Below are 27429 nucleotides of genomic sequence, written 5' to 3' on the forward strand. Positions count from 1 at the left end.
TGCATAAAGAAATTCTGAATCCTACAGAATAGTAAATTTCTTTTTTTTTAAATATCATTTATTGGAAGTATCTGCACTGCATTAAGCCATGACAGACAGGATGTATAGCATTTTTAGTAAAGACTAAAACACTTGCTAATTTTTACTCCCTGTATTAACAAAAGAAAGCAAAAGCAACTTATGGAAAACACCAGTGGACAACTACTAAACTGAACTAAATTGGTGATATCGCCCAGGTAGCAGGAAAAAGAGCTACATCCTATACGCCAGTGCCACTGCACTGGAAAAAAGCGGTAGCCTTTTCAGAGGAAGAGATCTGAGTCAAACAGATATGTCTGACTGTATTGTCTTAATGTATTTGTCCTTGTGGACAAATGAGTGGCTTGTTCAGTGGATGAGGCCATGGGAAGTCTTATCAGCTAAATCTGATAAGGACCTACAACTGATGGAATTGAAATCTGGGACTTTGGGGTATTTTTGTAATTTAATTGTGGCCATAATTTGCTGCTGCTTGGCCTTCAACACTGCAGTTTAAAAAAGTATCATGGACACCTAAAGTTTTGTTTGTGTGCCTATCCATGTTCTGCAAGTGACCACCTTCTGGGAGATCTCAGAGCCCCAGCAGTTGCAGACTAATACAGGTATGGCCAGTATTAGACTGCCAAGTAAGAAAGCAATAGCATGTTTGGTACATGTGAATTAGAAAAATCTAAAGGGTAAGACAAGATTGAATATAGAGTATGAAGCACTCTAAACTCTTGGGACTAGTACCCAAGAAGTTATGAAGACTGCACCAGCTTTGAAACAACAAAGCTCAGATACACCTACAACAGTAAGCAAAGCATCTTACCTAAGGCACTGCAGAAAACAAGCCTCTCACGACATTCATCACTTAACAGATATATATTCCAGGGGCAAATAAAAGCTCCAGAACTCCCCATTCCACTCCAAACCCCAGAGAAATGCCTTGAAGTAATACAGTTCCTCCTAAGGACACATCCATACTGTAGAACACAGAACCAACGACCGAGCGTGCTCTGAATGACCCTGCCTGCATGCAAACGTGCTGCATTAGCATACTGCTTTTGTAGATGAACATACCCAGCTGCCCAGAAGAACTAATCAGCATGGGCTGAGTGCCAAGCAGCTACTGCTGCACCTAGAACCCAGCCCAACTTGTTCAGAGCTAGTGCAGCTACTGCTTCATGGCACAGCTACTGCTTCGTGCCATTTAAACAAACTTAATTGTTCCACAAGGGATGAAAACAAACAAAAACATATTAATACCAGTTACCTTCCTTATGCCTATTATCTTAGCACAACAAAGAAACTATTTTCAATATAGTACCTGAGACAGTGCATTTCAAATATGACTAATATTTAACACAACTATATTTTTTAAAGAGCTTTTATTTGTTTGCTTCCTTTCTTGGGAATACATAACATATACAGCACACAGTTTTTGTGTTGGTGTAGCATTCAAACATGAGACCCCCTTCAAATACAAAAAATGATCCTCTGCTTTGAAAACAAGAGGTTAGCTTCTTATTCACATGAAAACCCAACAGACTATTCAGAATGCCTCTACCCTATAGGACTTCTGGAAGCATAATATCAAACCCTAACTCAGATATGCATAATTTCATAGTACAGAAAATATATTACCTTTACAAGAAAAGAGTTTTATAAGAATTCCTTCAAAAAAGTGAACATTCATTTAAGCCTCCACTCTCTATCAATCTCCCAAAAGCTACTGTAGTCAAAGACCATTATGGCTACCTGCGCCTTCTGGACATAAGACCATTTTAGAAGAACACCACCTTCACAGTAAAACCATCAGTCAGTCCTTTAGCTCTCATAAATATAACTTATCTTGTAATTAAAAATACAGGAATATCACATTTCTCAATTACAATTTGTCAACTTGAACTATATATATAAGCATATAAAGCTATATAGGACCCTCTAGCACAGAAAATCCACAAAGCCCTTACTGTCCATTGTAAGCAAAGTTAAATCGCGTGTTTTCACAAAACATAATAGTCCTGATTAAAAAAAAAAAGTCAAACTTAACAACAATTAATGTTAAAAGAAGAAAAAAGAAAAACAAGTTTAAAATCTGACGTAAAATCTGGCTATAGCAGGCCCTAAAGCTACATCTGTCCAATAACCAGACACAATATATGTTCTCACAGGAAGAGGTGTACAGTATTTCAGAGGGGAATTGTTTAGCATTGCAAACAATAGCACTCACGCACTCCACCTCTTTTTTGTTAAGTCATAGGTTTTAATTTAACTCAAATAATAACTATTTATCATCCAGATAAAAAACAGAAAAGATACTGAACATACTGAAAGTTCACAGGTTAGTTTTAAAATTCTGTTCCCGATCCTAACCCGCACAGTAGAACACACTTCTGAGGCACCACTGAAAAATCCAAGCAGGAATTGATTGTCTTTATGTTAACCATGAATATTCTAGAAATGATTTCAACTTTCCCATGAATGGGAAGAGTCTTGATAATTTGATTTTCTATATGCTATAAATGCTAGCATATAGTCAACGTACTATACAAAACTTGGCACTAGAACTGCCTCTTTCAGAGCAATATAGTCTTCAAGTGCTCTGTAACCTACAGTCAAACATAATTTCCAACTTTTTTTGGAAATCTTCTGTTACTCTATTCTACCCAACTTTTCTATTAAAAATAAATGTAGTTTGGATTTTTGTTTAAAAAGCTTCTTCTCCCACAACTTGAAAAACAAGTATCAAAAAGGAACAAACAGCAAAAATAGAAGAAATAATCATATTGTGCTAGTTATGAAGCTCTGACACCTGACAGCCACAGTTTGAGGAACATCAAAAAAATTCCTATATACAGATTTTATATATACAATAAGATTAAGAGCTTTAAGAAAACTACTATTACTGTTTTTGCATTTATTTCCACCACTTCTGCATCTAGCTGCAGCTCATGCAAATGCATTTTCAAGTTCGATATTGTGCAATAATAGGAGACTTTTCTATTTGGTCTGGCAACAGAATTAGGCCAATACTTTCAACTACAGGTATCAAAAAATGGACACCTTTCATTTGAAAAGTTAGGCCTTAATTTCTTGGGTAAAACATAGCATATTTAGAAGTTCGAAAGCCAAGTAGGTCTCTCATTTCATTTCGGAACTTTGATAAGTCTTGCCGCAGTTCATTTAGGTTTTCCACAGTCGCCTGATCTGTACTTTGCATCTTCTGTCTCATGGAAGTCAAATAACGGTGGACTAAGCAACACATCACCTTTTGATAATTCTCATCTCTCTTTTGCTTCAGATTTCTCCATTCCTTTAAACAAACATTAAACGTTTATTATGCAAAAGTGACTTTTGAGCCCTAATGGCTGTGTACAATTATAGAGAGAGTAAATATGAACAAAAAACAGCAATTGTATATATACATCCTGACTTGTGCAAGCGTACAATGCATATAAATTGTCAGCCAAATTTAAATCAAAATGATAATCTACTGTTCTAGCAAAACTTGTTAAATAGCCCTATGAGCAATTAAGACTTCTATATTCTCTAATGTTTGTTTATAAGTGTATATTCTATGAAGTCTTTGAATTTAGTTTCTTCAAAAGCTATTTTTGTCAGCAAGGAGATGCAAAATTAGTATGCATAATTACAGGGTACAATAAAAATGTTTATTTAAGAAAAATAATCCCTCCCCTCCAAATGAGAGGTTCCAGTGTTCCTTGTCAGTTACTTATTTTTACACCTCTGGGATATGTTTAAAACCAATTACCTTCCCCAAAGCCTACTCTAACCTCATCATTTTTTGAGATTAACACATACTTCCTTGAGGGTTCTATACTTTTTCCATCAGTCCAAGTATGTTTCCAGACTACTGCTAGGAGTGAGAGGGTTACTGAAATTCCCCAAAACTGGAAGTTACAATCTTACTTAAACAGAAAATAGGTAAAATTTATTATCAGTTATTTATATTTTGGATGCAACACACATTGTCCAACAGTTCCTATTTTACTTTAGTAGTGCTCACAGTGTGACAGGCGCCTTCATGCAGCAACTTACTAATTCCAGTTTCAGAGCCTTCAACTATCCAGATCATTTCTTACCTTTAGGCTATTCTGGCGTTTCACCTTGCCACTTGATGTATGAGAGCAGATCCATTTACTGAGGCTGTTGAAAAGATAGCAAATAGTCTTGGGAGAGGGGATGACATTGAAAGGTGGAGGTAGTGTGCATTTGTCGTCAAAGTAACTAAGCCAAAGCTTGGCACGAGCAAACTTCCACTCCTTATCTTCATGATTCTAAAGTATCAGAAACATTAACAGAGATCAGAAGCAAAGTAATAGGGAAGAGCATTAAAATATTTAAAGGCTATTTCAGTAAGTTACATTTTCTCATAACTTAAAAACTGACTGTTAACTTTGATTATATATATCATTTTAACATTATTTTAAAACATTAAATAATTAAAATGCTAGATAATTTTAATACATATAAATATTAAATTCATTATATTATCTGGCTTAAATATAAAATTCAGCTATTCAGGCAATAAACCCCATATTAAATACCTAAAGTTAAAAGTACCACACCCCGTCAAAAATGGCATCTTGACTTCAACAGCTGCTGTATCAAGAAAGTCTTCAATCCCCAGAGGACCAAAGCCTTGCACAGTTTCAACATGCAAAGTTTCTCCAGGTTAATTTTACTTCACCCCAATAAAAAGTACATTTCCTCATGAAGGATGAGACGTGTGAGCTCGGGGACAGAGCTCACCCGTAAAAGTCTATTAGACATTAGTTCGCAAAATTAATCTACACATTGTAATAGGTAAATTGTATAACATCCAAGATACTGCTAGAACTTATTCATAATTAATTGGAAACCACTTACTGCAATCAGCTGGAAACTTTTATGAAGCATTGCCACAAGGAGTTTAGTTAATACTATCACAACCACCACATTGTAGGTACCAACGATAACAGCACCCACAAAAGACTGCAATTCTTCGCCATAGCTAAAGCGTGTGACAAAGATTGCTACATGTGCCAGGGAGAATATATACCAGAATAGAGCAAAACATGTGCCAATAAACCTATAAAACAAGAAGAAAATCTTCTGTTAGGTAAAGTAAACATCAAATGTGAATTTACTTAACGTGAATCCAATTTCAGTTAAAATTCACAGTAATTAAATAAAACTGGAATTTAAGGGCCAGAACAATATGGATATTTCACAGATATCAAACTCACGAATGGAACGTGTCGTTGCTCTGTTGCTCACAGAAAATTCCTGCACAGTCCTTTTCTTCATTTACAGTAAATCCTTTATCATAAAGTTGTGTCAATCCAATTGTGAATGAGAACAAAACGAGAAGAAACATGCCCAGAAATTTTCCAAAATCCTGTAGCATCTGTCCCATTGAGATCTGTGAAATAGATTTATTCCCAATATCAGTAAAATATGTAATTTTTTTGTTCAGCCTCTGAACACACCCCAAAAAATCTATTTACATTTGTTTGTAAATATTTGTTTTACATTAAAATGTAAGATGCTAGGACAACCACAAAATTGGGAGGTGCCCTTATACCATTCACTTGATTTTTAAGTGACATTTTCCAGCTGTTAAAAAAAATATATATATATATTTAGGAATTTTTAATGTTAACTGATATATTTGTTTTCAATAAATCGTAAGTGGTGATATGTACACATTTTCCTGCATTCATAATTTACTACAGAAGGTAATGAGGAGCTCCCAATTCAGTAGATAAAAGCAATATATGAGATGCATTTGAACATAAACACCATCACAGAAAGCTGAAAGAGCATTTAATATGGATACCGAATTAATCAAAACATGTGGTATCATAATTCACTGCAAATCAAAAAGTATTATATCAAAGCCCATTTCCTGAGCACAACATTAATTCACTGCATGTCTTACGTTAGTCTTGAAATATGCACAAAGTCTAGGTGTGTAAGCACATATGAAAACCTGAGGGGTGTAAAGTATAGAAGACGTGACCCTAAGTTTAGTTCATTAAGTTTCCAACATTTCCAAATCAAAATATCCTGTATGGAAGTTTACAGAGAATCTAACAAAGGAAAAAAAAAAAAAAGAGAGAGTGTTGTGCCACAAACACAGATTTTAATCAAACACTGCATAAACTGTTTACTGCATTTAAATTACTGTTTCTACAAAGAGTTGCATATATGGGTCTTCTTCAGAGAATAATATACTATTATTATTATTAAAGAATGTAAATACATAAGATAGGGTTGGGTAATTCTAATCCTCTATATAAACTAGTGCATGTAAATCCCGACCCTGTACGAATCATAACCTGCACCAAACAGCAGCGCAGAGCAGAACCGCCGGGCAGGTTTGCCAGGGCAGTTTCCTGGGAGGTGAAGCCCCGGCTCCTGCCCCCCCACGGATCACCCAGCCCTGCCACATGGCACATTCCCGCCGACTCTGCTCCGTTTGCCAGCGATACAGCTCCAACGAGAGTCTGCGACTGCAGGCAGAGCCACACCGTAATAACACACTGCGGTCAGAGCACAAATCTGTCCCCATCGGACTATCTCCTAACATCTAGCCTTCTAAAAAATCAAACATTCACTGGTCCCAGACAAGAGAGACACAAAGCAGTTAAAACAGGAATTCACAAGAAGTGCAAACCACCCAAAACTAATTTGTTTGCAATAGTGTGTAACAACACAGCCCAAATACCAGCTGTTTTCTTCATATAGTCACAGTATTCCTTCCTATTCTGAATTTCAAAGCACTTGAAAGTTGATGAGTCAGTCAAATCAAATCTAGGGCAATACCATTCTACCTTCGGTTAATAAAATAATTTAAAAAATGATAGTCAACTTATAAACCTGTATTAAAATAAGTTTTGTTAGTCAATAAAGTAAATGAATGCTTAAAAATAGCAGTGTAGTAGCCAGAGAAGGCAGCGGCTGCCTTTCCCCCACCCCGTTGGGTTGCCGTGCCATGTCTGATTGCCACCATTTGAACCTTGTGACCTACTTTCAGAAAATACCGTAAGAGTTGTTGCACAAGCTGTACTGGCCAACAGCAATAACACAAGCTTCAGTGTGCCGCTGAATGGGGTGACTGTTGACTGTTTTTATTTACTTGGAAAATTTCATAACATAGCCTCCTAATAAAAAACCTGTGAAAGATCTAGTACATAAATAAATAACATATTTAACAGTGAACCTCTTTAAAACATGGGAGAGACTTTAATGTTCAATTTGTAGGACAAGCCTAACGCAACGTCAAGATTTTAATATTTTTTCAAAGTATGCAAGTAGATTACAGTTTTCCTACAGTTATATAGTGGTAGCTAGGGAAAAGAAAGGGGCAAGAATTAAAAAGAGGGAGAAGAGAAACAGGCATTTTTCAGTTAAATTGGCTACAAAAAACTATGAATATTCTATTTGAAGTACCTTTTAGCATGATCTAAGAAAATAGCAACTAAATAATTCCTTTTTTCTTTTAACAGAAGGACTATTTCATATTTAACAAAAATATTATAAACAATAATTATTTGTACAGCAAGATTAAGTACTCTAAATCATTAAAATGAGCTGAATCTTCAAAATGGAAGTTTTCAGCTATTCCCTGAAGCAAGACCTGGTGATGTGAGCCAAAATTATTTACTCCAAAACCTCCTTTGGTGTAACTCTAGTTGCAGAGCTAGAGTTAAAAATATGCTGCTCTCAAAAAATATCTGTTCTGCCCTTGTGACCAGTAGCGACAAACTTTCTTGCAGGATCCTTTCAGATCATCCACTCTTGCCAGAGGTCCTTCAAACTAGTTCTGCTCACTAGAAGAAGAGAGGACAAAGCACTGAGTGGCCCCATTAGGACAAGCTCCACCAGAATAATCACCGGCTGACTACTCCATTTCGTCCAACTATCTTTTCATTCTTCAGACACCTGGAAACACAGCAATGATGTTGCCGATCAACTATATTAACTAAATACTATCAGAAAAAAAAAACAAAAACCAAAACATCAGTACAAGAAATCGGTGACTTGCCCGATCCGACTTTGTTGTCATAAATTTCCCCGGATGTGAGGCCAGAGAAGCTGGAAGTCTGCCCACGCAACAGCTTTCCAGTAACTAGCTGCGCCCTCAGTAAGGCAGGTGCTTTGCCTTGTAAGGGCTCTGCACTGGCAAAGGAACAAAACCAGTCAGCGCAAAGGACTCGGACTGAAGAGAGGAATGGCAGAAGGGAAAAAAATAGTCCACTGATACGTACTATCTGTAGGAACAAGAGGTGACTGACTGATTCCTCCACTCAAATTTTTTAGAAGGAAGGTTTTTTCCACTTCTAATCTAAAAGGGGTTAAGAGAGGTAACTGCATCCTAAACGAGATGTCTTAATAATAGCGCGGGTTCCCTCCCCTGCCCCCCAAAGGTACTAGCAGTTCTGTAAAATGCCATGTTGGACCCTCAAGCCTGCACAGTTTATCTGTGGTAAACTAGGAGAAGAGGCTCTGCCCAAAACCAAACAAAACCCAAACAAATAAAGCAGCCCACACCATGACATAAACACAACAGAAAAGTCCATCTCTGCTCTCCAAGCAGGAGAAGAAAATTTAAACTGTTCACGTAAAAACAGGTTAAATCCTAACTTTAAGTGAAAAATATTAAAACTATTGTGACTCTACAGTTCCACCATCACAGAAGACTGTTAATGCTTCCCCCACCACTCAAAGACAACTGAATTAAATGTATCACAGAAGTAAAATGTGTTTTTATACTGTCATTATTCTTCATGGGAAGGCTCAAGCAAATTCAAGGTGAATACAAAGAAAGCTATTCTCCCGTATTGTTACTGGCTCCAAATAGGCTGTTTCAGTACTCCTAAGAGGTTGTTTTTTTGTTTTTTTGTTTTTTTTTTAAAGGCAAGTTGCACAATTCTACCCAACATGCAACTTCAGTGAGATTACCAACACAGACAGAAAGGCTTTTGATTACTCTCCAGTGCTACATCTCATTCATCTGTCCTTTAGAGATGATAGGAAGTTATGACTATCATTCGCACAGAACTTTAGAGAATGAACCTTAACCTGTTTTCAACCTGCAGACATATCTGCAGTATAAATGTTAAGCTATCAGCACATAACCACAGATGAAAACAAAAAGTACGTGTACAATTAGCAGCAAAAACCAAAACAAAAACAGAAATTTCATTATAAAAAATGTGAACTGACACTATGTCTTCCATTCTTTATCTTACCTTTCTCCTTCTAAATCAGTATATTTTACAGGAGGAGATTAAAAACACATCTGTGCAGTATTATTTCTACTTTCTACTTTTGCTTTCTATCTTTGCCTATAAGCGCTATCAAGACTCTGGAGAGCAAATTAAGATCAAGTTTAATATTTTCCTCAAGCAGTAACAATATTCACCTGGAGTGGTCCCAGAATAGAGCTCGTTGTATACATGAAGAAGAGACGTAGATAACTAAGAACATTAGCAAAAGCAAAAAGACCTTCTGCCACTAGGGTAGGATGGAATGCATCCCAGTCCTTTCTTTCAGCGTAATCATGGAACTGGAATGTAAAAAGGACAATTGGAAATCATTTACATTATAAATACATAAATGCGCTTAAGCACCCCTTCCCATTCCTCCCTCCAGAACAGGCAATAGCATAAAAGAACTTTAACATGTATGATTTATAGATAATGAAAGCACTAGTCTTTCAGATGTCTCACTTTTTTAGCCAAAGGGATTTTAAAAGCCACTCCAGAGGAAGCCAGAAAATAGGTGATTTAAATTCAATCACAAACTCTGCCACTTGGCTGTGTAATGCTCAGCAAATCACTTTACATCCCTGGTTCTGCTTCCCCTCCCACAGTCTTTTTCATAGCTGGTTGAAACAGGGACCATTTACTATTATAAACACGTACATTGTCTACTGTAATAGGCTTCAATTTAAAATGACATTAAAATGCTGCAAAATAAACCAATTAACTGATGTGACAGCTGGTCTTAACCACTGTTAGAAAGATTTAGAAAGACATAGGCGCTGGGGTTCCTTCAGTGGATTTTATGAAAGACTACAGAGAATAGAAGTTGCAAGAAAACTGTTGGTGTAAATACAGCTTTAAAGTATGTCCACTAGATATTATTCAGCTACTTAATGGATATCCACAGATCCCTAACTTTCAGCTTGAGCTGAAAGCATTCATTTATTATTCACAATATTATCAACTCCTGCTGTCTCAAAATGGACACTCAAAAGCTAACGAACACAAGTTGCTTCAAGTGAGTTGCCCAGAAGTGTGCTGCACAGAGGTGGCAGGAAACAGGGATGAAAATGCTTTCATGCATTGCAATCATGGGTGTAAGACCACCTTGCTGCTACAGAGACTCTTTCTTTATTTCTTACAGCTTCAACGTTTATAACATGGAACCAAGATGTGAAATGAGCATTTTTATTTGGTTTTCTACAGAATTATAAAGGACAAAAATAAATTTTATTATATAAAACTGGAAAAAAAAACCTCATCACATTCCTTGTTAAATAGGACAAGACTCCTGCATCTTCAGAAAGGTAATGACTTAAATTGGCAGTAAAAGGCTCTTATCACAGCAAAGAAATTACCACTACAGACACGCAGATTCCAAAGCAAATGGCTGGGAAAGCAGCCCAGCATGGCAGTCACTCTCTCCTTTTTCTAAGAAATGGAGCTTTCCTTTCCAAATGTTTACCAGCCTCTCCAACACTAATGTAAGGACAGGGGAAGTGAGTCAAACACCATGTTTGGAAGAACTGAACCAGTTTCCTTCCCTTCCTGCTGCCAGACAGTTATCAATTCACAGTTTGCAATACAAAATAATGTGCTACTGCATTGGCCTGAATTTTACCAAAATATTCATATTCAGATCTGGCAGCTTGCCATATGTTGCACCACTAACAACACAAGCAAGAGAAAGGAATGGATAATTTTCAAAACATGTATCTTCAATCAAATCTAGATGGTTTTTCGTGGAGAAAAAATAATGCTCCTCTCTGGTCCTAGAATTTGTCTCCTTACTACAGAAAACATGATGTTGGAGCATGCGAAAAGCTATCAAAAATTATCAAAAATTTATCAAAAGCTTAAAAACAGATTTTTGTAACAAAAACGTTAGGCAATCTAAATACAGAGGTTATCTCCATATGGTGTTGATCTTACAGAATAAGGCTAGCTGAAACGCCAAATCAGACAATCTGCATTGGGAGCTTTCCCCAAATGAAACCCAAGCCACCTGGAAGATAAGGAAGAGGCCAGTAACTCTGTTCAGGGTCCCTGACCACATGGAGCCGCCTTGGTGTATTTTCTAACTCCCATTTGCCTAATCAGCTTCTCTTTCAAGTCCAAGATGCAGCAGGACCAGGGAACTAGACATCTACATGGCACATAGCACACAGGACAACTGAGTCATATGCCGAAACTGCATCCACACATAACACAGTGCACTTCACTACAACATACTGCACCTAATATGTCTTTACATATTTTGCAGAAACCTACTAAAACTACAGTTACAGGAACAAACTTTTGCTAGCTCATCAAATGCATACACTTCCTATCAAAGCGAAGCAAAGGTATCAAAATCAAATTCTGATCCTTTTAGTGCTGTCTCTTCCTCAAGTGTAACCTCCATTTTCTGTTAAAAGGAAGGCGTCTCTATTTGCCCAGGCAGTCCCAGAGGAGCTTCAGATTTATCAAAATGGGTGCTCACCTTGTTATGGGCAACTACTTTGAGAGCAAAGGTTGCCAAATACAGGGAATTCATGACAAAACTAAGCTGATTACGAGACTCTTCTAAGAAGTCTTCTAAACCATCATACCAGAGTCTTTTAACATCTGACCACACCATTCCTGCAGGAAAAGACGACAGACAGAGAAGTCAACCCATTACACTGAATAGACTTTCTCTTTTAATTAAGCACTTCTAACTGGCTTTTGTAAATGGTATTTTAGCAAAGAGAAAAATGGAGATTTATATAACTTTACTAAAAACAATGCACTGGACTACAAGCATTAGTTATAAGGCAACAAGATGTGTAACCTCTTTAAGTCTACATTCCAATGAGGAACCAGTAAAGATGGCATGAGAGAAAATTAACAGGAGAATAACGTAGGCTGGGAAAGGTCAAAATTAAATAAAAGTAGAGGGACAGAATACAAATGCTTTTTATGAAAGGAAAGCATACAGCTTTTTCAAAAAACATTACATAAAGCATCACATATTTTTGGAAGCGTATTATAAAACGCTCTTTAAGAAAAATCAGCTTAGTAACTGTTCCTGAAAAGATCCAAACATTCAGCAGAAATGTTTCTTACTCTAACTGATATCAAGTAACATATGTGAAAAGATACCATGGCTTAAGATCACAAAAAAATCAGAAGTTTAACCTAGAGCAATAAACACTTAAAGATTAAGGATCTTTGTGGCAAAATGATTTTACCATTGTTAACCATGCCTGACTGTACAGAAAAATGCAGAATTTTACTAACTGAATGTCTGTTACAGACTGATATTTTTATAAAACTTGAAAGGATCTTCAGATGAAATACAATGACACCTTTGATTTCTATGAATAATCAGTTATTTAATTTTTTTTGAGTACCTTAAATGTATGCTACTATACTTAGAATTAGAAGAAAAGTAGCATTTATATGACTGGTAGTTAAAAACTATCAGACTTGGTCTAACTTTCAGGACTTTGCAAATTCCCTAAAACTTTGGTCTAGTAAGAGGAAAATCAAGTGGAAAAAAAAAATCAGATACTTATGCACAACTACTTGCTCAGTCAGCTTTGCTGCAATGTTGCAAGGCAAGGTTAAAAATAAAAGTGCTACGCAAAGTTAGTTAAAAAGACAGATAAATCTCTCTTTTTCCAGGTTACACACAAAATATTTCTAAACTCAAACCTATGTACCTCTCCTGTCAGATCACCATGTATCTTAGTTGAATTTGTTAAAGAAATCAGCAAAAGGGGCTGGAGAAGTAGAAGATGCTGTAATTTATATGTTATTTACAGAAATCGAGTCCTGTTGCTTTATTTTTCTGGGGAAGGCATTTTCATCATTCAGGCTCATGAATTTGGAAAAAAGAATTACTGTATTCATGACTTTGAAAGTTAATCCAGTAATGTACACATTCACTGCTAATTTAAAGTGTTATAACTTTTGCTGTGATCATATTGATATTTATTTTTAAAGGATACTTTAGTAGAACTATGGAGGATGACAGTGTAGATAAATCCTTGTTACTTGGTTCTTTTATTCAAGTTCATTTTGTCACAAATTTTCTAAATACATTGTTTTTCAACTTATTGAATATTTGTAAGAAAACATTCCAATATATGATTATAAAATATGCACTTAAGCTATAAACTTATTATTTAAAAAAATGAAGATTCAGTAATGTGAAAAATAATATGATTTAAAGATTTATGTTAAATTTTTCAATCCTATTTTAAGTAAACAGGTTAAAACATTACATGAAGGAATTAAAATGTTTCTTAGCCTTTCAGTAAAATTTTCAAGACCACCTAATGTCACACCTTCTGTCTGCATTAGATTTGAAGGAACAACTGCAACCTCAGTTTTAAAAAGGAAGTTAAAGAATTTCTAAGATCAGATAGTGAATCTGAAAACAAAGGAAGGGTCTGTAATACCTTTAGTAGTGTACATCTGAAGATTTTATGTTTAAGATCTGCATGTGTTTGGGAATAAGAACTCGGCCTTTCCAGAATCTCCACAAACTACTCAACAGCTTTTACACAGATACACACAAATACCGTACAGATAAGAACTGTGATGTTTACAACTATGTAATTTTTTTTTTAATTCCTCATCAATCAAATGACAGATATCTAATTACCCTATACTAAGGCACAAGTTTCCAGGAATTTCTCTATCAAATTCTAACCTAAATAAAACAAAAACATGCTAAAAGGCTTTATGAATTTTCAAGCAATACAAAAGTGCACAAGGAACCTACTCTACAAAAATTATACCTGTGCTCCCTCTACTGCATCAACCAGAATTAACATGTGTAATTTCAGGTATAGTGATAATAGTCAGCGACAATGACATATAGAAATGGAAAAACTATGAAATGGGGAAAAATTCTTGTTCCTGGCAGTATTTTAAAACAAGGATGAGGGAAATTCACAGCTTCTATTTATTAGAATAAGAGGGAGTATGTGCGTGTATATAAACATATATGCAATATTTTTTTTTCTTCAAACCATATTCGAGGTCTGCAACAGGTCCAAATTGTTGTGTTTTTTTTGTTTTTTTAATCAAACATTACAGAATTGGTGAAAAAAGACCAAGCTGTTAATTACAGTTGATATGCCCCTAAACTGGAAATTTTGTACCTCTTCAGAGTCCTCCCCCTGAGCTGAACAGGATGTTATAAAAATTTCACATCCACAACTCTGAAAGAGATTTTGTAGAACCCTAAATATTGGCATTTCTTTAAAGCTGGATTAATCCAACAAAAATGCAGAGGATCCTCCTGTTCTGTATAGTTACAGCATACTGAAATAGAAACAAAAGCAGTGCGGGGGGTTGATTTATGATCATAAACTGCATGCTTACTCCAGTAAATTGCAATTCAGAAAAAAATAATAATTAACTTGTGTACAATGCATGATTATTTTTAATCCACTTTTATTTTTGCATGAAGACCTTAGCTAGATTAGAAAGGAACAATAACTTGATTACTAATATTCAGATTCCAGCATAATTCTGTATGCAGACACATAAATAATTGAGGAGTTGAGATCATTATATATTTTTTTAATATAGAAATGCAAAAGAGCTGGAAGAAATTAAAAAATGCTAGCTTGTTGGCAGATGTCTTTTTTCATGTTTGTTGGCCAATGTTGTTTTCATAAGAAAACAAGTTTTGACTCATAATGACTAAACATGCTACATAATAAACAAAACCACCTAGTCATGAAAAATTATTGGAAAAAATCTAAGGTGGTATCTAAATTAATTTCATTCCTAAATTTAGAATGAAGAAAAATCAGTTAACTGCAGGCTTATATTTGTTACAGACCTGTTAATTTGAGGAACGCACACGTTTGCTTTCCACTTGTGCTTTTTAAGTCAGTACTTTCAAATGTCCCTAGTCTAGGGAAATATACAGCTTTTACACTAACATGTTATTATTGTACAACTGAATCTCACTCGCATCACTCTGCATGCTATCAGTCTCTCTGAAGTAAAACTCAGTTCCTCCTCCGTCAGATCCTGTAACGTTCTGCTTCTCTGAAGCTTTGCTTGCTTTGATAACTAGGACCTGTTGTAACACATCACATTGCTTCCCCAAACTGTGTTTTGTTTCTGTAACACTGTCCTCCAAAGAGCAAACCTCTGTCAGGCACTGATTAACATGCTGATTTCACAGAGCTAGCACAAATCATTATTGTTACATCAATGCCAGGAACTCTCATCTACCTTACCCAAATCATACCTACCAATCAGCCAGATTATCAGAAGATAGTCTATCCTTTCCAGGGCTGGCCCCATTGTATTCTTTTTATTCTCGTTGTAGACCAGGGAGTACAAATTAAGTAACAGCAGAAACGTGAAATATGAAGCCCCATGAATAATAAACTTCATAAAAGGAGTGTGAATTATTCGACCCACTCGAGATTTAGGGGCTAACAAGTAACACAGGGACAGAACTGGCCAGAAAATGCCGACTGTCAAAACAGTCAAAATCTTCTTGCACGTGTGCTTGCGCCGGTAGCCCGCCATCTGTCCAAACCACACAGTGTTAAGAAACTGCTGGCAGTTAGACTGAGCAACAAACTGGGAGGAAATAAATAAATAAATAAATAAATAAATAAAGAGAGAAACAACAAAGAAATCAACTTCAGGTTTCTTCATACTGATTACTAATACCATCATTAAAACTCATTTTCATACTACACGAAGCCACTGACAAAGTGGAAACGGGAATAATGTTAAAGTTGAAATAATTCTCTCAAAAAAACAAAAGTGCTAAGGACTGATTACACTTATCACATCCATTATTTTAATTTCCTTCTAAAGCCAGCAACTAAACATGGAGTACACATCCTAGACCTTTAGAAGTTGTCAGGTTATGAATGACTTTTGATTTTCATTTATGTAGAAAGCTGGTATATAAGTAATGTTACACCCAACACAGCTTCCTTATCTGTGTTATTTTAAGATACTGTAATTGTATCTGAAGAATAAGATACTATTATTGTAAGATACTACCCACACTGTAAAACACAACACCTCATAAGATTACAACCAAAGTGGCCATGCAATTTTATATGTACTATTAAAATCATTATGGCTCTGTACAGCAGGGTTAATTTTAAATCAAAGTAAGCTATGTTGAAATAGCCACACAAAAGAAGAGATTTTGGTCTGAAAATTACATAGATTATGTAAATGTAGTTTCAAATTTTAGTTGCTGACTCGCACACGATTCAAAAGAATATATTTGCCCTACAGCATAGTTTATAATTTAATTTCAAAACTAACAAAAAGAAGCCTGATATTATTATCACCACATTTTAGAAAGCATCATGAAAAACTGTCACTATAGTAAACTTGGCAGCAATAAAACACATTCTTCAAAGATTTTTTCCTCAGGCTACAAAAAATGGTTATTCTCATCTAACCATTATGGTTAAAAAAAAAAAAAAAAAAGCTATGCTCAAAACCAAAAGAACATCTAAAATACTTCAGTATGCTCAGTTAATGCATACCAGAACTGTGTGATGCTGATCTAAGACATTTCATAACTGAGGCTTGTGACTTTTAAACACCATGCATTTTAACAGTTTCTCAAACCGTTTAATCTTAGGCAGATAGAACAAACAGTAATGTCGTCTGCAAATGCTAAATACAAATGCATTTTCCTGACACTGAAACACTGTAATATGCAAGTTAAAAAGCTAAGTATTCTATGTATGAAAAGAATCATCATTTTTGCTAGCAAACATTACTAAGTAATTGCAAAAAAAAAAAAAAAACCTTATTTATTTAGTAAGTAACTTTCATATTTGTCACATTGCTTTCAGGGAGAAAAACATAATTAGCTATTTATAAACATAAGACAGAACACAGCGTTTGAAGATGTATATTCAGAAGCTTCATTAGCTTCAAAGGAGTAAGTTTGTAAGACCAGGAAAAGTCTCCAGAATTTCCTGAATTTCTAAATAAGGAAAGAGTAAAGAACAGGGGGTAAAAATAGAAGGCAGAGCTGAAGACACTTATGTCATATTTCCTTTTACTAAAGTCTAAACTCTCATTTAGACTTAATTAACCACTGAAGATTTAAATCTGAGAAACATCACTCTATATAAGACATTTTATGCCTTTCTTGGAGTTTTTCATATTATCACTATCACTTACGCACAGGGCGGGGGGGGGGACACTTTCTTCCTATCCTTGGGCCTTGTACTAGAATCCCACAAATACCTCTAACAGAGTCCAGTACAAGGAAAACTAGAGTTATAACTTGTCAAAGGATAGAGACAATAACAACCTACTACATGAAATAAGTTCCATATTCATGGCATAAAAGGCCCTACTATTCTGGAACAGAGGTGCTATTCAGTTATACCGGCATAAGTCTAACACTTATTAAACAACACAGACAGGGCCTGAACCAAAGCTGAAAAGCTCATGACAAATGAGAAGATAAATCCTGTGTGGCACCTAATGGTCCATACTTCCCTAGATAAGTATGTAATGAGGATCTGAATACGCAATTACCACTACTAGAGTTGGTGGCAAAGAGCAGTAGTCTATATATCAATACAGAAAACACCATGTTCTTCTTCAAAGTAAATACTGGAGAAATATTCAGTATCTTGCAGTACCATTTCCCTATGTTTCACCTGCAAATATTATCTGTATTGCATTCTCCTCCAGGACTCTTGCAAGTTTATTTCCATGTCTAGAGGCAGAACCAGAAATTGAATGAATCACAAGCAAAACATGATATGGATAGTCTAGGAAATTACAGCAGACAAACCTCTTTCTGATTATACTTGATTGCAAGTTTTAAGCGACTTAAATTCATCCTTTCTTCCAACAGTCCTCGCTTGTCTACATGTTCATCGCTAGATGTGTGATTTAGAATAACTTCCAGCTCCCGGGAATTCCGTGCCTGTGCAAGCAAGTCTTTAGCAAAGGTTTTGCACTGCTGGGCTAGCTCCTCATAATCATTTCTGAAGAACAAAGAAATAACAGTTATAACACACTGCTAATATAGATAGTTAATGGATTAATGGAAACTATGTTAAAATTGGATTGTGTGTTATGCTAAGGCCAAAAAAAAATCAAATATTTCAAGATGCAAGCATTCTGAAGGTAACGCTGTGTAGGTTTCTCCATGTAATATGACAATTATAAAACCTGAGTGCACTTCGCAACTGCACTAGACAGATAAAAACCGAGAAACAGTTACAGTATACAAATTCTTAGCTTTTATTTATGTCTTAAGGTCCAGATGAAGAGTTAAAACTTAGTGTTATTTCCAGGAGATGAGAAACTGTAGTAGTCACAAAATATTATAAGTAATGATTCTGGTAATTTGTTATTTGAAATTTCTAATTCTCTGCTTTGAGGGTAAGTTGTTTTGGGTTTTGCTTTTATTTATGCCACTTGAAAATTAAAGTCTACTCACTAAATAATATTTATTAATATAATAAATACAAGAAAAGAAATCACATGATTTGCTAGTTTCACCTGACACAATCTATTTCAGTGTCAAGTTGTATCTCAAATATGCAACAGTTGAACACTTAAGATATACGATCAGCTGTAAGTAAAGATTATTTCATGTATTGTTTAAAAAAAGTAAAATTTTAACCTACACGAACATTTGTTTACATGAAGTAAGAAATAAAATCTACAACTATGAGCAAAACTTTCCAATAGTCAGTTCATTCTATGTGAATAAGATATGGAATAATCTATGAAAAATTGAAATAAAAAGACATGATTTTTGAGACATTTCTTAAATACATTTTTATTCTCAGAAAAAAAATACATGCTTTTTTGCTACAAGTTTCAAAAATGGTAAAAATCTGCATAGTTTAAACATAAAATTACACTGAATGTTTCTTATATAGACATGGCATTTTAAGCCATGAAATCTTCTACACACATACATACATGTACACATATGCAATTCAGCTTTCCTATATTAGGAGCAAAATTAAGAAACAAAACCCAGAACAACTTCAAGCCTGAGTCAGATCAGCACAAATAAAGTGTTACATACTTCCATCTTGATGTTACATTAAAAAAGAAAAAAAGAAAAAGCACAAGCATGGTATTAATGAGATACTCATATGATGAAAAGCTGCGTGAGCCTGAAATAAATCAGCGTTCAGCATTACTTCTGCTTATTTTTCCAGAGTAGAGTAGAAATTTGAAAGCTAACCACTTTGAACTGTCTGAACCGAAAAGGATTTAAATTAGTCTTGCAAAGTAAGGCAGCAATTACTTTATACACATATTTTTTTCTTATAAGTATTACTTTAAACCACCTAATTATGAAAAACTGAGAATAAACCTTTTCTAACGCACACACATTTCCATTTATGTCATTTCATAAAAGTATTAAAGTAGGTTTGTGATTTATTCAATTCCTACCTGAATTCAACCTCAACAAGACTTAACTCTTTCAAGTCTGCACTAAGTTCAAAAGCTCGCAGGATTGGATCCTCCTCTGTCAACATTATCAAAGCAGGACTGGCCAAACATCGATAGATGTCAAGACGAAACCTGTGACAAAAGAATAGCAAGCAACATGAAGATATTTCATTTGATTAGCAGTTTCAAATCAGAAACCTGTTCCGGAAGTTAGCACAAAAAGTCAACTTGAAAGAACAATGGAGTTTCTTAAAATCAGAAACTAAAAGCATTAAATGTTCTTATATGCACGTTATATGCATATGTGCATATGTCAATGGAAGAAATTGTTTTTTAGTCCAATTCCGTTGTCCTTCATATATTTAGAATTCCCACTATTTTAAGTACCAGAAACTGCCTGCCAAACTGGTGCCTTCTCTTCTTTTCCTCACTGCTATTTCAACTGTTATCAGTACATCAGCAGAAGGTCACCAGTTAAGGAAACAGTACTGCTGAAATTTTGACATTTTAAAGTGTTACCCAGTAGTGCTTATGGTGCAGTGTAAATAAGAGAGAGAAGTAAAGTGTTTAAGGCAATCATCTATTTTAAAACTAAATTAAAAACAGTGGGGAGCAGGTGGCAGAAGAGCCTTTCTGTGTCAACTGCTTCAAATAAATAACATTGCTCCAGTTAAGTCAAGGGGAGAGGCAAAAAAATATTCATATACTTCTTTCATATCAATGAGGCAAGGATACGTGCTCTCAATCCAAAATCCTCCCCACTTCAAAACAAACCAGACCCGTGCCAGCAGCCTTCCAAATTCCATGCTCAGGTTTTTATGCAAAGAGCATATTACTCACCTGCTCAGTCCTGCTACTGGACACAAACCAGAATATGCAAGAAGGTTTGGGGTTCCCCATCCCTTTATAATTATTAAGCAGCCAAAACTCTGGATCATTATTGAGGTGAGTTAGTGAAACTCCTTTCCCTGCTCCAGAGGCCGAAGATCTTAGACAAACTTACTAAAACAGGTTTTCAATTCTATTTTGTACAATTTTGAAGTATACGCATTGCTAAAACATATCTCAAATAGGACTCCATATACTATAGCTTTGAAGATTATTTTCGGTTTGATAGACAAGTATTAAGACTTCTGATAACGCAGCACTCAGAGATGTAGCTAGTTATTAAATATTAACAACTATCATTTATTTAAAAACATAACAGCACTTACTATGTGGGATGTGCTTTCCAAACACACAGAAACTGTGCTTTCTTTGAAGCAGAAAGACACAGTATGTGTGTCTATAAGGCACAGTGAAGTCTGTTTATCTCAGCAAAATAGATTAGCCCAGGTGAAACGCCATGATAAAACTCCTATATTGTTCCTTAGTACCCAGACAACTTATTCACAGCTTGTCCCAGCATTTCTACCTATTATTGCATGGTATAGTGATAGGCACATTCTAAAACAAAATTAATTAACATGGTACACGGTATCCATTCTAGCTTCAACTATGAGTTATTATCTCAATTATTTCTACTGTTTGTTTCTTGGGATACACTGACATCTTTTCTCATACCAAAATTAATGGCAACATCCAGCTGACATCCCATGTCATTACAGGTATCAGGATCTGTCCTGGAGTAGTTGAATATCAGTACCAATTATCCTTTTACTCCTTTTTTAGATTTATCATTTAGATACATTCTGGAGTAATTCCAAATGCAATACTGTAATTGCAGTCCACTTATGATCTTTGAGCTCTGTGATTTTTTTTAAACACAAACTCACATATATTAAATTGTATTAAGTCTTCAAATATTTTATTGAGTTAAACAGATAAATTTCTTTTCAAACCAGTAAATGCTTCCTCCCATTTGCACCTTTATTGAAAAGATTTCTACTTTCAAAAATACTGAAAAAAATACTGTCTCTGGTTTACATTGATCATTCCATGCTACATAAATATAAACACTCTCGAAAAAACATGATATAGAATTATCCACCTTCTCACTCTAGCTCAAAAAAGGCAGTATTAACTAACTTAAGAAAAATTTTATTTACTTAGTTCCTATGCTCCCAAGCCACTAATAGGTAGAAAATTTGTAAAATAGCTGGCAAAAAAAAGGCCCTTAGCTTAATATGTACAATGAATTAAAGAACAAAAACAAAAAAAGTCACTATCTCTCACCAGGCTGTCCAAGCACAACCCATTCCTGAGAACTAATACATCCCTTGCAATAGAGGCTACAACATATTAGAAGGATCCACTCATAAACCTCATATTAAAAAGAAAATATATTGAACCTCACCTGAGCAATACTGGAGAACTAAGACAAGATATTTTCATTACTGTCATTGTTTGTTAAGTCTTACCTGGAATGTCGTAGACTATCTTTCTTGTTCTTTGCAGTACAGAGTGTGCACTCACAGCCTACAGCATGCGGTTTGGGTAATGATATATCTTGTTTTAACAACATAGTGAGAATTTCATAGTTGTTACGATGAGCAGCTAAAATGACTGGTGCAACATCCATGGTTGTTGAGTACTCTGGATTCTGAATGCGTTCCATTAGCTTCTGCAACAAAATGTAGAAAGTATCTGAATTTATTTCACACAGTTGTATTACAATGTTTACACGTACATTTATCTTGACTGTTCAACAATGTTCCCAATGAAGCTCCTCTTCAAAATATTTTCCCCACGTTTTATAACATGAAAATAAACAAAAATGCATAACAGCCTTCAAACACCTCTCATATAAATACTGGAAGAAAGAAAATGGATGCAGAAATGTGTTTTGTTTATCTACACAGAAAACTGCCATACAATGCCTATCTTGTCCAGTACACATACACAATACTAACAGAAGTGTATTTTATTCTAGTTTGAAACAGGATGGGGGTTTCTTTTGAATAGGAGCTTATTTTACTATTTAAGTGCAGAGAAAATACCCTGATTGTAACACACATACATTATATGCTACACAATGCATTATGCCTTTTTCCCCCCCCCCACTTGTGTACTTCTAAAAAGTGCTTTGATACTTGAGGATAGCCAGAAGTTTCAAATTCTTTATTTTAAGATGAAGATTTGATGTGTATAGATTTGCCTGAAAATTCTATGAAGCTTTACAAAAATACACTGAATACTTAGGCTGCTAATTAAATTGCAAGAAGTTTACAAGAAAAGATTTATAGCCACTCATTTTTTCTCCTCTTTCAGACTAATTAGGTATCTGTTAGCACTCAGCATTTATAAGGCTTATATGAGGATACAGGCAGTAAAGCAAAATAAAGTATCCTATCCTCTAAGGCAGAAGAGGCCATAAAAAATATTATCGGATGCCCAAATTCTTTAGAGATTTAGAACTTCATTTAATGATGTTGTTTTAAACAGCACAGTTACCCCAAAAACACCATAGCCCACCATTCCCCCAAAATTAAGAACACTCAACTACAATAGTTGGCCTGGAGGATCTTTTTGGTCGGTGATTAAGCAGAATGTCAACAGCTCCCACCACTTCCGAATCAATAGCCACCAAAAGTGCATCTGATGACTAAGGAAAGAAAACAGGTTAAATGTGAAAGAGCAATAATTTAAACAGAACAAAGAGTTAACTTGAAGCTAAACTGCAAACTCCCTCCTCCCCCCTGCCCCCCCCCCTTTTTTCCCCTTAAGTTCTAAAGCAATGCTCTGAACTATCACCACGTGTACGATCAGGATACAAATTTAGGTGGTTATTCCAAGAGCTAGCATGACATTTACTGATGAATTGTTTTACTGCATGAATAGGAGAACAATAAAATCTAGAAGTTATTTTTTCAGCAAAGACGACACAGGATATTCGGGAAATCAAGTTCTAAGGGACAGGTTGCCAGGAAGGCTGTGAAAGATTTTAAAAACATGTTGCACAAACCATTCTGTTTTAAAAAACTATATATATTTGATGAGGAACAATAGACACTTCAGCTCTGCATTCCTAGTTCTGTGGTAAAGCTAGGAAAATGAGGTTTCTTCCTGGGCTGTAAACTTATTCTGAAGCTTCTCTGAAGCTGAGCTCAACAGCTTTTCATTTTCCCCACAATTTATATTGTTCTCTTTTTAATTCACCTTAAGAAATCCAAATTTATACTTTAAAAATAGAAGAAAGAGGCACAACTTTTATTATGCCACTGAAAAGGAGATCCAAGGAGGGGTTCATGTACCCAAACACTTTTTGTTTTTTCTCATCCAATAGCATACAGCCTAATAAAAGATATTACTTTTCCCTGTTAGCCTTCACTGTCTTATATCCTTAATTACAACTCTCTCAGCCGTAGCAGAGATGTTGTATATTGCCATGCAGGTATTGGTGAAGGAAGTTGCCTCTGCTATAGAGCACAGATCAAGTTTACCAAAAAGCCGAGCCATTACCTGAACTGTCCTGGAGTAAATTGTAAGAAATTGTAGAAGGAAATTGTAAGGCAAAAATAAAAGTTAAAACAAAAAACCAAAAATCCACACTGCGCTAACTAAACCTCTGTAAGTCAAAGCTCCACATTTAAGCATTTCTAAACACACCGTAGGCAGAAATTATTGAATTCGGGCAACCAAAAGAAAACTGTTATAAACCCATATATGGTGTGTGTGTGTGTGTGTGTGTGTGTGTATATATTTGATAAATATGCCAAATAGGCCACATGTGTTAGATACACACAAAATTACGTACACTCTGAGCAACCTTATCTAATGGCAGTTATTGTCGTTTTGAGCAGGGATTTGGACCAGATGACCTCCTGAGGCCCTCTCTAACCTAAGTTATGCACAACTTTGTGATTATGTAAAAGCTCAAAACAGATTCCAATATTTCTGACACATTCCAGATGAATTTTGCGCTACAGAAACACATTCTTGCCTTAATTTAAAAACATCCAAGAAGATGTATATTTTTCTAACTGCAATCCCTTTTTAAAAGTTCTTATAATCCAGACCCTCTGCATTCTAAACACTTTAATATTAGGCAATTTGACTAGATACTACTTATTTTGCTTGAAAATAATGCATACGATTCCTCTGCAACAGGAATAACATTTAAAATAATATTCAGAGTTCTGTTAACATTGTTGAAAACATCAATATACATTTGTGATGCCAATAAAATCCCAGTAGGAAAGTAAGTTAGTGAGAAGAAAACATCTTCATGATTACTAAATGAATATAAGCAATTCTGTCCTTTCAGGGCAGTTTTCTTTTCTTCCAGATTCTGAGAGGTTAACAGAAAGCATAAATAACAAGTAGAATATGCAGATCAATGACTACACTGAAAAATTTCAGTAATCTGACCTGTGTGTTGCATACCTGGCAGCCATAATCCAAAAGAAGCTGTAGTATGTCCAAATTTTCATTTTCAATGGTTATGGTAACAGCATTTCTTCCAAGCACATCCACACAATTTATGTTCATTTCACCCGAGCTGTTTTCCTCTAAGAGTTTCTTAACCATGTAATAGTCACCTGAAAAAGCAATGTATGAACATATACTAGTTTTTTATTATAAAGCAATACAAACAAATTAGTATTGTACATACCAGCTACCGTCAAAGAAGGTAACACTCCATGATATTTCACAACAGACGTGTAACATATAGGGCAACTAAGAAGTCAACGTTGAAAAGCATTCTCACGTCAACTGTGAAACTAAAGACATTTTGTGAGATGTCTTTCCGGAAAGTGCTGACATGTACTTTAATCCGTCCCTTTAATCACAGTCTATTAAAACACGCAGACAAACCCCACTAGCATGGGTATTTCCAGGACCGGGGCAATCTGCACCTTCCTGGGGCAGGAGCCCCGCCGGCCCTCTCGGTACCGCGACCTCCCTGCAGGCCCCATCAAAGCAGGAGCCAGACGCTGCTGCTACTGCAGCGTCAGGGGAGCTGCAGCCCGGGGCAGCAGGCACCGCCAGCCGCGGCAGCGCTCACGAGCGGCACCTTCCCGCGCGGCTGAGGCACCTCGGCAGCGGGCTGCCCCGTGCGGTACCGCTCTGCTCCACTGGTTCCTCTCGTGGAGGGCGACGCTTCGGGGGGATTCTTCCTTCCAGACTAGCGTACTGTTTTACAGCAGGGGCGACCAAAGGCAGACCCAGGCACAGAGCACCTACAGGATCTTCAAATGGGGCCGACGGGGTAACAAGTCAGCTTTAAGCAGCCCGCAGGCACGATTCCTGCCGCGCACCTTTAGCCCCCCACGCCTCTGTGCGCGCTCCGCGAGCAGCTGCGGCTGCCACCGGCTTCGGGGAGGCAGGACACGACGGGCAGGGCGGCAGGCGGCCCGCAGCACGGCCCCGGCCCCCGCAGCCCCTCGGCTCTCAGCGCTGCAGAAACACGCACGGGCAGCCGGGCAGCACAGCCGGGCAGCACAGCCGGGCCGGGCCGGGCCGGGCCCCTCCCGCCCGCCCGCCACGGCGGGGGCAGCCCGCGAGCCGTCCCAGCGTCGCCCCCCCAGGGAGCCCCGGGAGGCGGTCTGACCCCGGCCCCGGCCCCGGCGAGCGAGCGGCGCCTCGGCGGGAGGCGCGCGCGACCGAGGCCTCCGCGCCGCCCCGCGCCGCGAGCGGGCCGGGCCGCGGCACCTTTGTCGCAGGCCAGGAGGAAGAGCTTCTCGTCCAGCGTGGTCTCCTCCTTCACCTGCCGCACGTCCTTCAGCGCCAGCAGCTTGTTGGGCGAGGCCGAGGCGGACGGGTCCGCGCTCTGGTACAAGGCGGCCATGGCGCGGCTCCGCCAGGCCCATGAGAGCACGCGCGGGCGGGCGGGCGGGCGGGCGGCGGGGGCCGCGGCGCCCCCGGGCAGCGCGGGGCGGCGGCCCGCGACCCGGTCAGCCGGGCGGGAAGGAGGGCGGCGGCCTGCCCGCGCCGCACTGCGCAGGCTCCGATGGCGGCGGCCCCTCGCCGGGGGCAGCGCGGGGAGGGGGGCGGAGCCGGCAGGCCGCGCCCGCTCCCCGCTGCGGCGAGACCCTCCTTCGCCGCCAGCCAGGCCTCGGCGGCACGAGCACGAGGAGGCCGCCGACATCGATGGCCGCTGGTGCGCAGCTCCTCGCATCTGCCCGCCCGCCCTCGCGCCGCCCGCGGTAGCGGCTCAGCCCAGCATCGGGCTGCACAGCGCCGTGCGCCCTGCGGAGGGCGACGGGAGCAACTCCCGCCCGCCGCAGCCGCAGCTCCCGCTGCTCCGGCGCCTCAGCTTCTTCACAGCGAGACGACCTGGCTTGTGTCGCGGCCCTCGCCCGGAGGGAGCTGGCAGCGCGGCGGCAGCGCCAGCGGGGCCGGAGCGGCGCAGCGAGGCGAGCCCCGGGCAGCCCCGCGGGGCTCGCGGAGGGGGACAAACACGAAGAGCCACTGAAAGTAAGCTTTTTTTTTTTTTTTTTTTAAATGAGAACGCCTTTCTGGTGTTCTCTGGCTTTATAAGCGTACCCGTCTGAATAACAAGCTACAGCCGTGGAAGCTCACGCATACCCTCGCCAGGCATTCTCAAGGGACCTCGAGCACGTGTCCACCCCCAACACAGGAACACAGTATTTCTGAAATAGTTACTGTCTTTTGTTGTTTCCTCTCATAGGGATGCTTCTAGACATCATTACTATTTAAGTTTTTCCTTTTTATATTAAAATTATATGTGCCATTTTATCCTTGAACTTCACCACACCTACGTTTGGTTGTATATTATACAAGCTACCCCACACAAACTTGCACCTAT

At 37.7% G+C, this 27429-nt stretch overlaps 1 protein-coding gene across 5 annotated transcripts; it reads right to left on the minus strand.

Moving 5' to 3' along the window:
• Nucleotides 1-1392: 1392 nt before the first annotated feature.
• TRPC1 (transient receptor potential cation channel subfamily C member 1) lies at nucleotides 1393-26473 on the minus strand. 5 transcript variants are annotated; one of them, XM_067301853.1, is made up of 13 exons: nucleotides 26313-26473; nucleotides 25044-25198; nucleotides 23161-23262; nucleotides 22079-22281; nucleotides 19719-19850; nucleotides 18091-18286; nucleotides 15545-15881; nucleotides 11782-11921; nucleotides 9458-9601; nucleotides 5274-5449; nucleotides 4915-5116; nucleotides 4128-4322; nucleotides 1393-3337 (listed from the first exon to the last, which is right to left on the minus strand). In XM_067301853.1, exons 1-13 carry the CDS (start codon nucleotides 26446-26448, stop codon nucleotides 3110-3112), a joined length of 2346 nt encoding a protein of 781 aa, XP_067157954.1. In that variant the 5' UTR covers nucleotides 26449-26473; the 3' UTR covers nucleotides 1393-3109. The 5 variants fall into 5 exon arrangements, with proteins under 5 accessions (XP_067157954.1, XP_067157953.1, XP_067157952.1 ...); XM_067301852.1 differs by having other exon boundaries at nucleotides 23164-23262; nucleotides 25029-25198; XM_067301851.1 differs by having other exon boundaries at nucleotides 25029-25198.
• Nucleotides 26474-27429: the final 956 nt, after the last annotated feature.

This window comes from Apteryx mantelli, chromosome 9, assembly GCF_036417845.1.
Source record: "Apteryx mantelli isolate bAptMan1 chromosome 9, bAptMan1.hap1, whole genome shotgun sequence".
NCBI classification, from domain to species: Eukaryota; Metazoa; Chordata; class Aves; order Apterygiformes; family Apterygidae; genus Apteryx; species Apteryx mantelli.

Coding starts and splice junctions, on each gene's coding strand:
- TRPC1 (XM_067301851.1), bottom strand. CDS start 26,448: ATGGCCGCCTTGTACCAGAGCGCGGACCCGTCCGCCTCGGCCTCGCCC. Junction 18,287..19,718: donor CTTGTTGAGGTTGAATTCAG/GTAGGAATTGAA, acceptor TTTGTTCTTCAG/AAATGATTATGAGGAGCTAG. Junction 11,922..15,544: donor TCTGATAATCTGGCTGATTG/GTAGGTATGATT, acceptor CTTTTCCTGCAG/GAATGGTGTGGTCAGATGTT.